General features: G+C 35.1%; 1 protein-coding gene across 1 annotated transcript in view; it reads left to right on the plus strand.

Moving 5' to 3' along the window:
- Window positions 1-16,502, plus strand: part of LOC102112159 (dynein axonemal heavy chain 5-like) — a 151,066-nt gene that overhangs the window by 20,872 nt on the left and 113,692 nt on the right. The window contains exons 20-34 of the mRNA XM_014255866.2: window positions 396-535; window positions 2,190-2,341; window positions 3,872-4,079; window positions 4,718-4,805; window positions 4,924-5,047; window positions 5,171-5,334; window positions 6,451-6,543; window positions 7,677-7,880; window positions 9,596-9,676; window positions 9,760-10,164; window positions 10,310-10,428; window positions 12,080-12,216; window positions 13,269-13,431; window positions 15,915-16,026; window positions 16,344-16,472. Coding sequence (XP_014111341.2) covers window positions 396-535; window positions 2,190-2,341; window positions 3,872-4,079; window positions 4,718-4,805; window positions 4,924-5,047; window positions 5,171-5,334; window positions 6,451-6,543; window positions 7,677-7,880; window positions 9,596-9,676; window positions 9,760-10,164; window positions 10,310-10,428; window positions 12,080-12,216; window positions 13,269-13,431; window positions 15,915-16,026; window positions 16,344-16,472 — 2,319 coding nt within the window. The remainder of the gene's footprint in view (window positions 1-395; window positions 536-2,189; window positions 2,342-3,871; window positions 4,080-4,717; window positions 4,806-4,923; window positions 5,048-5,170; window positions 5,335-6,450; window positions 6,544-7,676; window positions 7,881-9,595; window positions 9,677-9,759; window positions 10,165-10,309; window positions 10,429-12,079; window positions 12,217-13,268; window positions 13,432-15,914; window positions 16,027-16,343; window positions 16,473-16,502) is intronic.

The following is a 16,502-nucleotide window of genomic DNA, read 5'->3' on the forward strand; positions in this document are numbered from 1 at the left end:
AAATTTATGTTGCATCTTGAAAATATTTACTGCCTCCAAAAGTATAGAGATTAACCTTCACAATATTTCTCCCTAGTTACTGATGGAGAAGCTGAGATGAAAGGCAAATTAAATTCCAGAGAATGTAGCTGAAGAGCTAGAATTAAACTTGGGAAGTCATGGGAGCCAAGTGGTTAGGGCACAGTGAAGGAGTCACAATGTAAGATATTGGTTGATTAATACTTTGGGAAACCTATACATATCTAGAGGAGGTTGAAGAAGAAGCACGGGTAAATATTTTAAAAATCCTTTCCAGTCCATCTACATCTCTTTAAATGATCCAGTTATATCACACTGCGGGTAAATACCAAACTAGTGACTTATTTTCTATTTCTTTTTTTCTCTGCTACATGAAGGAATTATTTGTAAACTTAGACCCAGTGGTCCTGGAAGTACTTTATGAGTCAAAATACCTGAGAAAAATGCATTTTGAAGTCCCAGATGTTGTCCTTGGCTTGTGGGCGGATGAAGAACAGATTAAAAGACATCAAAGGGAGTGAGTGAACACTTTTTGGATTTCTTTCTCATCTGCAAATGGAAATCCCTACCTTTGAGTCTGTTGCATATATTGCTTTTGATTTATTATAATTTTTCTTTCTGATGGAGTTTAATTGAATTTTAATTGCTTTCCCCTGCATTTCCATATTAACATGCAGTTGTTCCTATTTACATGCATATCTGGTTACTTGGAAATGCCTACATGTTTTTGTTTTGTTACTTCAACACCTGCTCTCTAAGTAGAGCTCCTAGGTATTGCTATTATTATTGTTAGAATGCATCTGTGCACTCTAATATAACAATTACACTCCAAAATATTACACATAGCATCAGAAGATTTTTTTTTTGTTAGAAAAATAAGCTGGAATTTATCACTTGATTACTGCACAACCCAAACATGTGTAAAGGGAATACATTGCCTAAGTTATAACTTGGTCTCTCAGGTTGAATATTTAAATTTATTTTTGTTGATTTAAAATAATTTCTTTCTGTTTCTTGTAATAGTTCAAATCTTTGCTGCAAGAATTCTTTCATTTCACCAGGGATGCTGGTTGTTAATTCTAGAACTCTCTAAACAGGGATGTTCAATCTGAAAAAGCAATGCTTTGTGAGGAGTGTTCTTCATTTCTTAATTAGAATTGGACAAAAAGGGATGAAATTAAAGAGTTTCATAAATACTTCAACCTGTTCTCTCTTTTTCTGTTGTTGAAATTTTCGGTGTTTCAGTCTTACAATGCAGCATTTTTCATTGATTTTGTGTGGAGTGTTTAAGGACAACTAACCTAAGATTTTTAATGTGCAAGGCAAACTCTGCTACAAACCTCCAAAATACAACAGCCATCCAAATTTTGCCATCCAACAGGAAAAAAAAGTACAGAAAATATTTGCATTAAAAATAAGAAATCCAAACTTTCTTTCTACTCTAAAAAAAACCTTCATATTGACTCCCCAGGTAGAGAAGAAATATTAAGGGGATGTAGATTTTTGATTAACAACATTTAGAAAACAGTTCTGGGTATATTGTGAATGGGTTATCTCAGTTTATTGTTTTTTAACAATTATGTATAAAGTTGTGATTTTAATCTGGTGCAGAACACAGCGATTGCTGTTTTTGCAGCATTTGTTGTAAGGAACCCATTATCTGACCTTTGAATTATATTTTCTACTAATTCTTGTTTATGTAATTTCTTTGTGTAGCTCCATTTTCATGGAACTATACTGGTAAACCTTATTTCAGAATTTGGACCCTTTTTCTTTGGGATTGGGGGTTCTAAGTGGTTTGTATGTAGCTATTCTTATAAGCACTGTAATTTCATGCCACGACTTGTGAGATGAGAAGATGGAGACAAAATCCCATGTTTTCAATTTCCTGTTTCTTTTTTTTTTTTTTTTTTTAATTGTGAATAATTTTTCTTGCAGAAAAATTCTGTCAATTGATCACAGTCACTTTGCTGCAGGTACTTAGTTCTTCAGTCTGGTTTTGCTGCTGGAAAGGACAGAGGCCTGTCTGGAGTTAGGAAGAGCTGGGAAGGGTTCTTATTGTTAAGATAGGATCGGAACTTGCAAACGTTTTTAACAGAAAATGTGTCCAAAATTCTGTGTGTTTCAAATATATGAATTAAGCACATTATAAACATGACCATGTCTATCAGACTCCAGAACCTGTTGATCAGCTACAAGGAACATCTAAATAGGATCCCTGTTGTGCTGAAACCGCTGATGAAGCCATTGATAGGACAAGTTGAGGATGCCCTTACGCCGGGCCTGGTGCAGCTGTCGTGGACTTCTTTGAACATCAATAAATGTAGGTAATAGTAGAAGAAGTGGTGAGTACTTCATACTGTTAGGTGCCTGCATTTATTTTTGCTTCTCTGTGAAAAAAATGTTTGTGGACTGACCACTTTAGGTGGATAATTTTAGCCCAACTGCTACAAGAATGTGAGACAAGGAAAAAGCTATGGGTGTCTTAATAATATCTTTTATATTAAAAAAAAAATCTTCTTAACTTGTGCTGAACATCCTAAAAGTGACATGTCTGGAATCAAAGTTGGAGATTTCTGCTCAAATCCTAATTTTTTTTCCAAAAAACATTTTTTATTAGACATTGAGATTTTCCACACTACCAGTAAGACACAACCTTAACCCTATCAAATGCAGCATGAAATAGATTAACTGCTGTAAAATGTCATTGAAATGGGCATATAGAAAACCATCACCAAGACTTTCATGTTGCAGCTTCTTGAGAAGACAATAACTCATGCTTGTAAATAAGTTTTTCAGTTGAGGTTGACTGATGTTAGGCTTTCCCTTTTCTTCTTCAAAAGGAAAAGCAGCAGTATAAACAGGAACAGGTACGGTCTAAATCTGAAAGTGATATCTAAGGGAACTCCATCCAGAAATATGGGGGTCCATAGTCACCTTCTAGACTAAAACTCAGGAGACACAGCAGAAAAATAGATTTAGGACTACTGAATTTATATATTAAAAAAAAAAAAAAAAAAAATCTAAGGAATTTTTTGGATTGCTTTTCTGTTTTAGACAATAAAAAAGACAAGTTCCAGCATTAACTTCCTAGTCGCAATAAATAACATTTCTTACTTAAAACATCAGCACTTGGACAGCCCTGGCACACTGCTGTGCCTTAGATATCGTAGTGATTTCTTTCTACATACAGTAGAAATATACACATATATTTATATATATAAAAGTTGATGGTAATAATAGTGGCAAAGGACATCAGGTGCTGTATTTCTTTCTATTTTGCAATGGAAGTATGAAAGGAGAAGAATTTTTCCAGTCTATTCAGAAAGAGCAGGAACAGTAAATTTTACCTTTAGTTTAATAAACACATTTGTTAAAACAATAAGTTTATCTGTTTCCAAAGTAAATTAGGTGATACATATGAAAGAAGAAATCTAATAGTTTAACAAGACTGTAGTCTTGGCTGGGAGAATTTGACCCATTTAATTTTTAAGTTAATTACAATGGTAAATTTGCTGTGTATGTATGTAGGAGGGCATTTGTATCCTTTCTGTTTTCTGTTCTATTTTGTTGATCCTTTTCATTACAATGTTATTACCAAAGAGAAGAGACATTTTGAAGGATATTGTTCTGTTTATTATGAAATGGTTTAATCTAAAGATTGAAAAGTACAGCAAGTCCATCATGTTTCAGGCCTTCCTTTCATATTTCATTGCCATTAAATCTTCATTTCATTATAAAAGCTGGGGGGAGGCAGGGGTGAGAAGTGGGAAGGGGTGGGAAGAAGGGGAGATGAGAGTTAAGAGATCTGTGTTTTGGATTGATTTGTTTTCATTTTGTTATCCTTGTTTAGTTATTCAGAACGTTTACAGTACTCTGAGGGAGTTGGACTATGTGGTCAAAGCAGCGTCTGACACCCTGGAATGTAGAATTGAAAGAATTCTGAAAGACATGTCAAACACTGCTCTGATAGTTTTGCCAGAAGATGAACCTACAGATGTGACTTCTTTCTTGGAACAAATAGAAAAGCTTGCTATCTCTGCTGCTTCCAAACTGTCTCAGTAGGTTTCTTAATTGCACAAACTTGAAAGTCATTTTTGGGAGGGTTTATGTGTAGAGCCTTTACTTTTAAAATGTTATTGTAACAGAGTACTAGTCTAGAGCAAAGTGATAGTCTTAGGATGCAGGGAGAAGCTCTCACAGCAGTTGTGAGATAGCATAGTATTTGGCATTTAGCATTTATTTAGCATTTCTTACATTTTTTCCTATAGCATTCTTATAAGTAGCAAGAAAAATGAAGATGGATAGGACTTGAAATCTCACCACATGTTAATTGCTTGTTTCTTAATACTTCTTTTGTTTTCATTTTAATCATTCTCATTTCACAGATTATCTTACTGCCCCATCATGATAAACCTGTTTTATCACCTATAGCTGGAAGAAACCTTTTTTTTTTTAAACAAAATTATTATGAAGTCCAGTTGAATCAGATATAATAGGATCTGAAAAATGGGTTTCTTTTTAGTCAGCATGTTTTAAAATCTCTGCATGCCCAAGGAATAGGAACAAACAGCAAAACATTGAAAGGGAATTTCCCTTCACACAAGTGCAGTGGTACAGGGGGTGTGTGTCTGGGAAATAACAAAGGGTATTCCTTATGTTTGATTCCCCATGGGTGACTGTAAGGTTGTTTTTGTAGGCAGAGCCAACAAGTGGAATGCTCTGTGTATGAACTTATAGATGTTCTTAAGCACAGTCTGAAAGCAGATGCTGGAAGAACTCTGGAGGTAAGATCTCTACAATAATTACATTATGACCTTCTACAACCTAGTCATATACTTGATATTTCATTTATATGCTGGATAATATGATTATTTTCGTAAGAATTTCCCTTTCACTCTTCAGGATTCCTTTGCCTGTACACATCTTGACATGAAGCAGAAAACACGCTGCCAAGAATGTCTGTCCTGTAGCTGCTATAACCTGATGGGACAGCTTTGTCAGAAGAATACTGACTCTTTGATCAGATGTGAGTCTGATTTTTTCAGATATATTTAATTTTTAAAATAAAACCTTAAGATTTCTGTTCCCCCCGCCCCCAGTTTATTGTGGTAAAAAATAATATTCTCGCTTAAATATTACATTTATTTAGGCATGAAGATTTCTTTAGAATCCTTAAGACGTCGACTGCATGTTATTGACTCCAGGTATCAGACGACTAAGTCTGTACAGGCACACAGGGTTCCTTTGTTCAGAGCTGAAATTCAACTGGCTATTGCAAATATTGTTTTGAGACCAAGTCTTAAAGATATTCAGGTAACAAAACTATTGCACATCTCAGTCATTTATGATAAAACATTTATAAATGCCTTGTTTTAAAGCACTTTGTGCAAGTCTGGTATAAGAACTAAAAGGAAGGGGAAGAAAAGGACATTTGAGTTCATGATGACAGTGGGTACTAAGGATGCAAAACAGGTACAGCAGGTCTGTTGTACATGCTGTTAGAAGAAACATTTTTTCTCAAAGCTCAGTAACTCAGTAATTCACAAACCTCTACTGAGAGGCAAACATTTCAAAATGAGTGAAAAAGAAAAAATGAATGCCATCAATACAGCCTGGTTGACGTCCCAGTCTCTTTAAACTTTTTCAGAATTTAAAATCTGTTTAAAGTATAATTCATAAATCAGCATTCAGCAGTAGAGAAGTGAAAAGAAAAATACTACCAGCCTGAAGCCCTAAACTGTGAAAAAATTTAAACACTCTTTTAAACTTACACTAGTTCAGCAAAATTCTTACACACATATTTGCAATATCCTGTGATGTCTGAAATTAGTCAGAGTATTAGTTGTTTATGGAGTTGATTTCTGTATTTCTCATTTAGCATGGTGACCATCAAAATCAGTAGCTGAGTTATTTCTCAAGTTACATGTGCAGCCTTCATGGTTTTGTCAGTGAGAAATCAAGCCACAAAGTGTGATTTTAAAATGCCATATATAGAAGAAGTCATCTGATAATTTCTATAGCTGCCTTATAGATTATAGAGCATACCATCACAAATTCAGACAAATATATTCAAGCATTCTGATGTGAATGTGAAAACTATTATTAATAACACATAACTATGTTTATAACAGTTTAAAGGGAAACAATACTGTAACTAAGTTATAATCCCCAGTGATTCATGATTACTGTTCATAAAGGTCTCTTATGTTCTTGTTTGAAAACCACATAAACTTGGAATGACTGTGATAAGACTCGATGGAGTACTCCTTCCCCTTACCAAATGTGTTTTGGTGATCCTATGTCACGCTTATTAGAATATTTCATTTAAAGATAGAGGTATAATTTTTCAACTTTGGTATTGTTTGGATGATCATCTGCCACACATATAATATTTCTGTGAGCTCAAGGTGAATGTTTTGCTTTTTTCAGAGTGCTGTAAACAAAGCAGTAAATATCATACTGTCAGTAGCCAAAGATATTCCCCTGTGGAAATTTGCTTACTTATATTATAAACAGCAGCAGGTGGGTATTTTATTTTGATTACTTAAAAAAAAAAATGTTAATATTTCTTAAGATTATGTTCTGTACCAATACTTTGACTTGTTTCCTGGTTGATCTTCCTGTTAAGTGAAAGCCTAGTTTTTAATCTCTATGCCAAGTAATAGAACATAACAGTAATAGTTCATAAATCCTATGTTTGGTAGTTTCTAATATTAAAATCAAAAGTTGTTTTAACAAAATCTTTCAAATATACTGTTCGAGTATGATGATGATAGTGTAGAACCAGCATTATCTGTAAATTCTACCAGCTGAGTATAAATCATTATCGCTCTTCCCAGGCAAAAACTCTTTAAATTAAACTGCAAGCCTTCATATGGCACTATCATACTACAGTTAATACAGCACAAATATTTTAACTGGCATCAAAATTAGCACTAAAACCTTGGGAAGGCCTGAGGTTCAGATAGAAACTGAAATTTGTTGAAGGACAAGAATGCATAGTACTGGTAATCATGTGGCCTTAATTGTCTCCTCTGGGAACAAGATATAGATGTCCGTAGATCTGTGCTGAGAAGTGTCTTTTAAAAAAATATTTTCTTTTATTGATATGACATGAAAAATAGATGAGGTCATTTTGGTAAAAAAACCCACATTCAAGTCCTGCAAATAAATAATAATCAATATTAAAAAAATTAAAAAAGAACTAGGAGAGAGTGGACTGAACTCTGTTTTGTTAAGCAGAATGTTAGCTTATTTTCAAGCAGACAACCTTGCACTGCCTTCAGGACTTCCTATGGCCAAGAATGAGAATAGATTGTAATTCTACACCAAAGAAGGCAGAAGGACCTTAGCAGCTATGTAGGAGGAGAAAACTATACTTGTATATGGTACACATTTGACTGTTGTAATTCCGAGATGATTAATACAGAGCTCTGCATGACAATCTTTTATAAAATCAGCTTTAACACTAGAACTATGTAAAAATGCAAGCTGAGAACAGGGAGTCTCCCTGTGAACATTTCTCTGCACTTTCTGTTTGTTCCTAGAAATAGTTATGATCTGAACATCATTGCTCATTCTGTAATTCAAAAAGAAGAACAAAACCCCAAACAAACTAGTGGACATTTTTTTTTTTCTTGTTTAATTTATACCAGGTTGAACAAGCTCTTGCTTTAGAGTTAGGTGATGAGAGCAAACTCACCAGGACCGTGGCACTGAAACCTTTAGACAAACAGATCATTGAACATAAGGATGTAAACAAAGTGGTGATCCAACTAAATACAATTATTTTGTCTCTTAAAACTGAAGCACTGGTTCTTCTGAAGACCTTTTCTGAATTTTCGGACATCTGGAACAAGGTTAATTACATGCTTAATATGATATGTTGATGTGTTGTAAAATCTAAATATGTAAAAAAAAATAAATATTTGTTGTATAAGGAGTCTGTGCTCAGTAGGAAGCATTGGTTTCGTGGTAGAATCCATACACTCGTAATTCCTCTGTCTGCTCTTGTGTTGACCAGAACTTGCAAATCTTTACCAATTAAAGCATCTAAAAAAGAAAGCAGAAGAACACAAAAAGAATTTTGGGGCATAAACAAGCTTGTGCTTTCATATGCTTATAAATCTTTCTCACAGCATCTTGTTTGCATGTGTTATGAAAAAGAATAGTTGAACAGAATCTCTTAGAAATTAGAGACAGCAAAATTATTCCTGAATATTAAATGGACTAGTTCTCAGTCAACCACTGCTGAGAGATACTTTATCTTCACAAAAAAAGGAGATGACCTGTATCTAGGAAATCTTTCAGCAAAAAAGGTTTGAAAGCTGAAGTGAATCTGCCCTGATGGAGTTTTCCTCATTAGGGAGTGGGTCCAGTAACATAAATGGTAAAGCTCTGTGGAGTGTTTTGTCAGGAGATTCACCACAAAGTAAAACCTTGAGTACATTCTGAGTAGTAAAATTCAGCTCTGGAAATGGACAACTACTGGTCTTACATATCAAAGGTGCTTTAGTATTCTTTAACTTCCCATTCCTAAATCAACCCTTAAGTGACTCGTCTGTCCAGGCTGAGAGCATTTTCAGCTCTTCATGGCTTCTGAGGTTCCAAAGCTTAATGCTTAGTTTGGGTGAGCTAAGCACATACTGGTAGCATGTAGTTTCACCCAGACAAGACACAGTCAGATTGGGTGAACAATGTTTCTTTCTTACTAAAATCTTCTAAAACAGTCAATTAACCTGCTCCTTAAAATTCCTCAGGAGCCAGCGCTGTTCCCCGCACCTTTATAATCTCTGTTGGACTATTGGGAACCATTGCTGGTAACTCATTATTGGCCAGAGAGGTGCAAATTGTCAGGGATCTTATGGTGCAGACTGCAGGGGAATGTCGCTGAGATGAGTGAAGATCATCTATTTGTAATTGAACTGAGAACCTTGCACATTTGTTGAGCTGGTGACACTGATTTCTCACCTCTGCAGAGACAGGCTTACCTTATGAAAAGGAAGGATACTCAGTGCTCTATTGCCTATAAACAACCTTCAGCAAGCTAAATGCCCTCTCTCCCTTTAGATCCATCCTCCCCTGCCAAACCATTTTCTTCAAATGGCCAGGAGGCCATCTGCACCTAGAAACTGCAGTTTAAAGGTGCTGTTTCAGGCAGAGTGAAGATGACTGAGTGCAATTCCTCCCATTTAAATACCTGTTAGAGAATGTAAACTGCTTTTTTGGGGTTGCAGACAGAAGGAAGACTAGGATGGAAAGATTTCCCTCAAAATTTTAGCAGCTACATTGTAAATTTTGTAGTAACATTTGGATGGATAAGGGATATCCTGACTTGTGTCAGTTTTTGAGTTATATATTTCAAGTTCTTTGAAGAGTATTATACAAAAAGTAAGAGTCAGGAAAGGCAGTTGAAGTAAAATAATTTGTGCTTATACTAAATAATGCTTATATCATAAGTTCTTTTAGAGAGGGAACCTTTTGTGTTTGTACAATATATCAGGCAGCTGGGCATCCTTTAGGTTATTATAATACCAATGCTAAATAGTAATTAAAATAAACTTTTTTTAAGTAGGATCCAGAAGAAAAAGTAAAGGAATTTATAGATACTAAACCAACAATGGCTGAATTCCAATCTCAAATCAGATACTTTTCCGTAAGTATTTTATCTTTAATAAAAATGAACTGTTCAGAAAAAATTTAGTGACATTAAATACTGAACATATGTATTTGTCTTAGCAATTGGAAATGAAAATCCGAGAACTGCCCAATCATTGTGCACTGCAGTCAGTGGAAGTTGCAACAGAGTCACTGAAAATAGCTTTAATTCAGGAATGCCGCTCAAGACAAAGAATATTTGGATTAGCTTTAAATAAAAAGTCTGCCACAGATGTGGGTGAAATTTATTCCTTCATTGAAAATGTTAGCAAGAGGTTAAGCAGACCTATCCATGACTTAGATGATGTACGGGAAGCAATGGAAGCACTGAAGGAGATCCGAGAGAATGAAATTAAAATTGACATGGCAGTTGGACATATAGAAGAATCTTATTCTGTTCTTCATAAATACAATCTGCTCTTTCAAGATGAAAATACAGAAAGAGGTGATGGATTGGGCTATGTCTGGAAGAACCTAAACACACAGGTATTGTAGTTATATTATTTCTCAAATCATTAGTATCAGCTCTCTTAATGTTGAAATGACAGAATGAACCTATTTACCTAATTAATTTTTTGCTTTCTGCATTCATTCTTTTATGCCTGTTTTTTTTCTCTTTGTCCACATATAGGCACGACAGGTTGAGGACTTGCTGCTGAAGGTACAGCCAGAGATGAAAACAGATGTACTGAGAGGTGTTCAAAAATTCCAAATCGATACTGCAGGATTTTATAAAGAATATGCTGAAAAGTAGGTGACCTGTGATTCAATAAAATTATACTCTGTTAGTGATTGTTTGAAAATGGTGCCTCTAAAGGGCTTCAGAAAATAAACACAGCACAGCATCGCTCTATACATTACACCTGGAAAAACGCCTAATTTCAGATTAATATAAGGTGGGCGAACAGTCTTTCCATCAAAGATTCCTTCCTGTAACTTCAATGCTGGAGTGAGTGATATTCCATAAGAATTAATTGGTTGGGGGAAAAAAATAAATTCTCAATCCAGCTCAAGATGTAAAGTTTGTTTTTGCATCTCAACAAAGCACTTTGGGAGATATTTAACAGTAAGTGTTAAAGCAGTGTTTTGGATGTGACTGGAGATACCAGTTCTATGTATTTCTAAATTCACCATCTTATTCAGCCTTTTAAACTTACTTTATCACTTTTGAAGATATAAATTGTGGGATATTTGTGGTTCATTGGACACTCCTACAGCAACAACAAGGAAAGAAAGCCAGGATTTGGCTTGCTGTGATTCATTATGGCTCTAGGACAATACCTGACCTTTGAGGGCTTCCCTCATCCTTTGGTGACAGAGGACTCCCACACAGCCCTGCTGGGTGACCTCAGCATGACTGACACCCCATACTGTGGGATCTGCTCTTAACTTGAGGCTTCACTGCTTGGTGCCTGACTGCAGCTCCAGCTCTGCCACAGCTGTGCCTGTGCCTGGCATGGGCCCTGCTGAGCTGAACATGGGTCCCAAGGCACAGACTCGCTCCTGAGGCTGACCTCAGAGCAGCCTGGTTCCCACTGGCCTGCGTCTCATCCTGGTTACCTTCCCTAGACCTGACCCGAACCCAGATTTACTGACTCACCTTCCCTGCTTGACCTTGGTCCTGTCTAATTATTGTTGACTTCTCTAAGGACCTGGGCTATCATTTGAACCTGATTACCAACCTGAGGGCCCTGCTCTTCCTGCTCAGGTTCTGTGAGATCATGCCTTGGCTGCCTTTGTGTTCCCACTTTAATCTCCTGGTCCCATTTCCCTTGCCAAGCAGCCAGCCTGCTGCTTTTTGCCCATCTGCCTGAATTTCTTTCTAGAAATAACCATGGCACAACAGAAGATGACAGGCTTCCCATCCCAAAATATTATGATGTGGCCAAGAAGTGGTCCCAGATGTGAGATCTGGGAATTGCACCCAGTCCTACTGCTGAGATGTGCTCATTAGGCAAAATGGTATTTTTTTCTCATATTTTTCTGACTACTTAATTATGGTTCTAGTGCCAACTACACAGTTTTCACTCCTGATTTATGTATTTGCATCTTTCCCTTTTTAAAATATCAATGAAAATAATTATTAAAATTTGTTTTACGGAAGAAGCAGGAAATAACAAAGATAAAACATTTGCAGATCTTTAGCTGTTTGTAAGATGTATGGTAACACAGATGAATTTTTTTATTAGAAAAGAAATTGGGTTTTCTTTCAGGGACTATTGAATATGTAATCTTGGTACACTGAATATGTGCTACATTTTCTCTTTTAGTGTCTTGTAAAAATTTACCAAAAAAAAGTTAAAAAATATTACATAATGTTCAGTAAGTATGAGTTCTGTTGTGCTTCTTTGTGAGACCTGTATGGTTGAGAATTTCACTGAATTTGTTTTGGCTTTTACAGGGGCCCCAGTGAGGACAATATTCCTCCCCATGAAGCAAGTAACAGATTACAGATCTTTCAAGCCAAATTTGATGAACTGTGGAAGAAGTATCTCTCTCTTTCTGGTGGGGAAGAATTATTTGGTCTTCCCATCACAGGTAGTTTCTCAGGGGATAAGGATATCTGTTTCTAAGCTATTAATTTTTTCTTGTGATTCCTGCTAAATGCATGTAAATTTAGAAAAATTGCAGAAAAATTCCTTGCAGAAAAATTCCTTGCAGTAAATTATTATAGTCTTTCCTATGAAAAGCAGCTGGGGGAAACTGGCTCTCGGTGTGCACATACATTAACATCAGGTGGAGAAATACTGCACTGCTCTCAGGGTACAGATGCTCTGCTCTCCTACTTTTTCTGTTCATAGCTAAGCACATTTCCTGCCAGTGTTCTGTCCCATACAAATTTGGGAAACATGTTGCCAAAGTACTCAAATTGTCCCTGCTCCAGTTGCATAATGAATTCCCTTGGGCTGTGCAACTGATCTGTAATGTCCTTATGTCTCCTAGTCAGACACAGTTCCTTTGGAAGACTGTGGTGTGAACTACAGCAGAATGTATGATAAGCACTTTAATTTGTGCATGCTAAATTGAGTACGTTTTCCTGTCTGAGGACATATGTAAATCCAAAATCTAAATATATTTTACTAGGAATTCCAAAAGATACTCAAGAAAGTAAATAAAATGTTTCTGCTAAGGGTGTCTGTTTAAAATGTTTTATTGTCTAATATATTCTATACATTTAATTTGAAAGCACATCCATCATCCTCAAACTCTGCCTCTTATGTAAATAGTGTAAATTGGACATAGGGAGATATTTTAGTTCTTGTCTAAAATTACATTGTGTTTCATTGCCATTTCATCCACTTTTTCAACATTGTCTTCCTCAATTATAAGATTACACCTACGCTACACAAGAATATTGATTTAAAAAATCAGTGATCTAAGCAATTACTGTGCATCAAAATCTGTTGCTCTTCCATAATGTAAGTGGAAAAGTTTGTCTTCCTAGACACTATCTAGAAAACAGCAAGTCAGATTTGATTAATTTATTAAATAGCATTATTAGATATGCATTGGGTCTTATGTTCATAAATACATTTGACGTGAATACCTAATTAACACTCATGAATTTCCGATTTTAAAATTTGAAACAGAGTATCCTGAACTTCACAAAATTAAACGTGAACTTTCATTGCTTCAGAAACTTTACAGTCTTTATGATGCAGTTACTTCTAGTATCGACAGATACAATGAAATGCTTTGGAATGGTTTAAATATTGAAAAAATTAACAGTGAACTTCTGGACTTTCAAAGCAAGTAAGTTATTTTTTTTTTGGTGAAGTATGTGCAATTTTTATTTCTGGCTCTTCATTTTAATTAGCTTGTGGAAATTGCTGTGAGGGACTGAAGGATGTTGGTCCATCTCATGCTCACTGTTGGGCACAACTGCACTGTGGTGCAATATGCAGCTGGTTTGTGAGTCACTTGAGGCTTGTTGGTGTATATTGACATGGTAGGCTGTAGCTTATTGAATAAACAAGGTGCGCAAACCTGTGTCAAGATAGTTGTAAGTATAACTAACTTTCAAAGCTGATCTTATGCAGTACCTTCTCAGTGATTTAGTTTACAGCTAATTAATTGTTAGTCTATGATATTAGATCTAATTTTGAACCTACTGGTTACTTCTGCACATTTGTCTAAATTGTAACTGCTATTTCAAGAATGGTAGATAGCCATGCTAAATTCTGAGGAGTTATTTATGAAATTTGAAGCAATAATGTTTTCCACAAGAAACTGACTGAACTGACTTTTACTAATTAATTTGAAAAAACCTAACCCAACCTCCTTTTTAAAATTAATAAAAGTGAATATATGTGAAACATATATACTTCTGCCTTTGGACAATGTAAATCTTCATCTCATTTCAGTAGAATTCTGAAATATGCATCATAATATGTTCTGCAGTTAATTGTATTTTACGGGCTGCAGGACTTTTGCAGAAAGTCTTCCTTCTGCAGAACCCTGAAGGAAGCCATTGCATAGCAATAGTTTTCATTTATGTGTTTCTCTTTGAACTTCATGTGTGAAATTTTTGTTTTTCCTCTCAAGTGTTGAGCTATATTTGGAGCAGTGTGACTACCTATAGGCAGTAAATGGGTTTTTTTGTAATAAAAGTCCAGCCCAGTACTATCCTTCTTTTGGAAGTTTCCTACCATCATTGTATCAAGCTATTCTCTCTGAAGGTAGAGAAATTGAAACAACATACAGGAGATACTCACAGAAATAGCTAAGATGGTATGCTGTGTTTTGAAAAAAGCAGGAATGCTGGAAGTACAATTACTGCTTTACACTGGTTGTAAAGGTATGCATAGTTCTTTAATGTAATTTTGTTTTGCTACCTTTTAAAAATAGTAATATAATAGAAAACTTATAATCATGAAAAGTAAAGTAAGAAAACCCCCAATTCATCAAATTCAAAGCTGCAGGTAAAAATTAATCCAATTAGAAAGAGATAAGAAGGATAAATATTTAGAGAGCATTATAGAAGTTTATAATAACAGCTGGAGAGAAGTTTCCTTTTGTATTTTACTGTAATACAATGGAAAGAGAATGTCCAGTTAATCCAGGACAGAAATGTAAACCTGATTAATGGAGTGATTATTTAACATAATGTGCAGCTCATGGAACTTGCTTCTAGAAGATATTATTGAGATGAAGAAAAAGGAAAAAGTCGCTCAAATTTTTTTAAAAAAATTGCCATTTTCATTGCCAAGCTAAGATACCCCATTTCTAACAGCCATCCTCAGACAAGTTTATTAGATGTCACTTGCTAAGCCTCAGGACAGAAGTAGCCACGAACTGCCCCTTAAAGCCTTCTTGGTACAAGGCAGAGTATAAATTTTCCATTCTGCAATGCCTTTCTCCAGCATATTTAATGCTATCTACTGTTGGATTCAAGATGAAAGACTATTGCAGTTATTGTAGTGCCATGACAGTATGCATATGTTCATCTCCCTCTTTCCAGCAAGCAGTGAAGAATTTGCACATGTTCCATCATTGTGTGACAGTTCTGTCTGGTTTTGAACTGTGAAAAATGGAGAATTTTTTTGAAGGAATTTGTCATTATGGACAGGTTTTGTGCAGCTTTCAGTTTCTGGAATTGAGCTGTAAGAGAACTGCCTCAGTCTTTGGTCCATAGTTTTGGCAGATGAAAATTGGCATGACTAGTTTAGAAGTGAGAGGAGCTGTGACAATTCACAGTACAGGAGCTTCTTCATTTGAAATTTGATTCGTCTTAAATTGTGCATAAAGTTATATTTTGCTTTGAATATCTTTCATACAAACCAGATATGACTTAAGACTTGTTTGACTGAAACAAGTACTTTTCTCTTTGCAAGCAGATTAGTTTTAGTTTAGGATGTACTTTATTTTGCTGGGGAAATATATGTTGTTTAATCCTTTTACCTCTTCACAATATCAGGTGCATTTTCAAATTTTACTAAAACAATGACACTGCAGGAACTTAATTTCAGGTATGGGTTTGAACATGAAATTAACTTCCTTTAATTCAAACTGAAATAGAAACCAAACCATTCTAGTATAATTTGTGTTGTCTTTAGCAGTGTTTCATGCCTGCAGTCACAAATGACTAGCTATATATAACATTGACAGCTTGCAACTGGATTTTTATTTGCAGTCTACTGGTCAGCTCATTGAAAAATGACAATATATTGTGCTATTAAGTGGTGGATGGTGATTATTAAGAATTAAATATTTCTTCTTTTTGTGCTTTTTTAAAGAGTCCGAAAATTACCGAAAGCATTGAAGGAATGGCAAGCTTTTCAAGACCTAAAAAAAAAAATTGATGGCTTCACTGAGAGCTGTCCTTTGCTTGAAATGATGAAAAACAAAGTATGTTCAGCATAATAATTTGGAGATAAGAGTCACTTGAGAAACTCTATTGAAGGCCATGTTACAAGATGCTTTCCATAATTCTTTTTTATAGATAAAAGTAGCTGTATTTATAGCAAAAAATCTAGTTAGGCTTAGTTATAGAAAAATAAAACAAAAGACTTTGTAATGTGATTAGAATAACTATTAATGCTTTCAGTGAAATGGAAATCAAGACTCTCCTATTTATTTAATAGATGCATTGCAAAAGTATGTGATCATTCTAGACCTAAAATTAATACAAATTTTAAAAACCCCATTCCTATGGACTTTTCTAGGCAATGTTGTCAAGACACTGGGAAAAAATTGCACAAGTAACTGGGCACCACTTTGATGTTGACTCTGAAAATTTCACTTTAAAAAATGTAATGGATGCCCCTTTATTAAAACATAAAGAAGATATTGAGGTATATGTACTTTTCTGTTTTGTTTTGTTT

This window comes from Pseudopodoces humilis, chromosome 1, assembly GCF_049639895.1.
Source record: "Pseudopodoces humilis isolate 2021_Gansu_Grassland_sample_001 chromosome 1, ASM4963989v1, whole genome shotgun sequence".
In the NCBI taxonomy this organism is placed as follows: Eukaryota; Metazoa; Chordata; class Aves; order Passeriformes; family Paridae; genus Pseudopodoces; species Pseudopodoces humilis.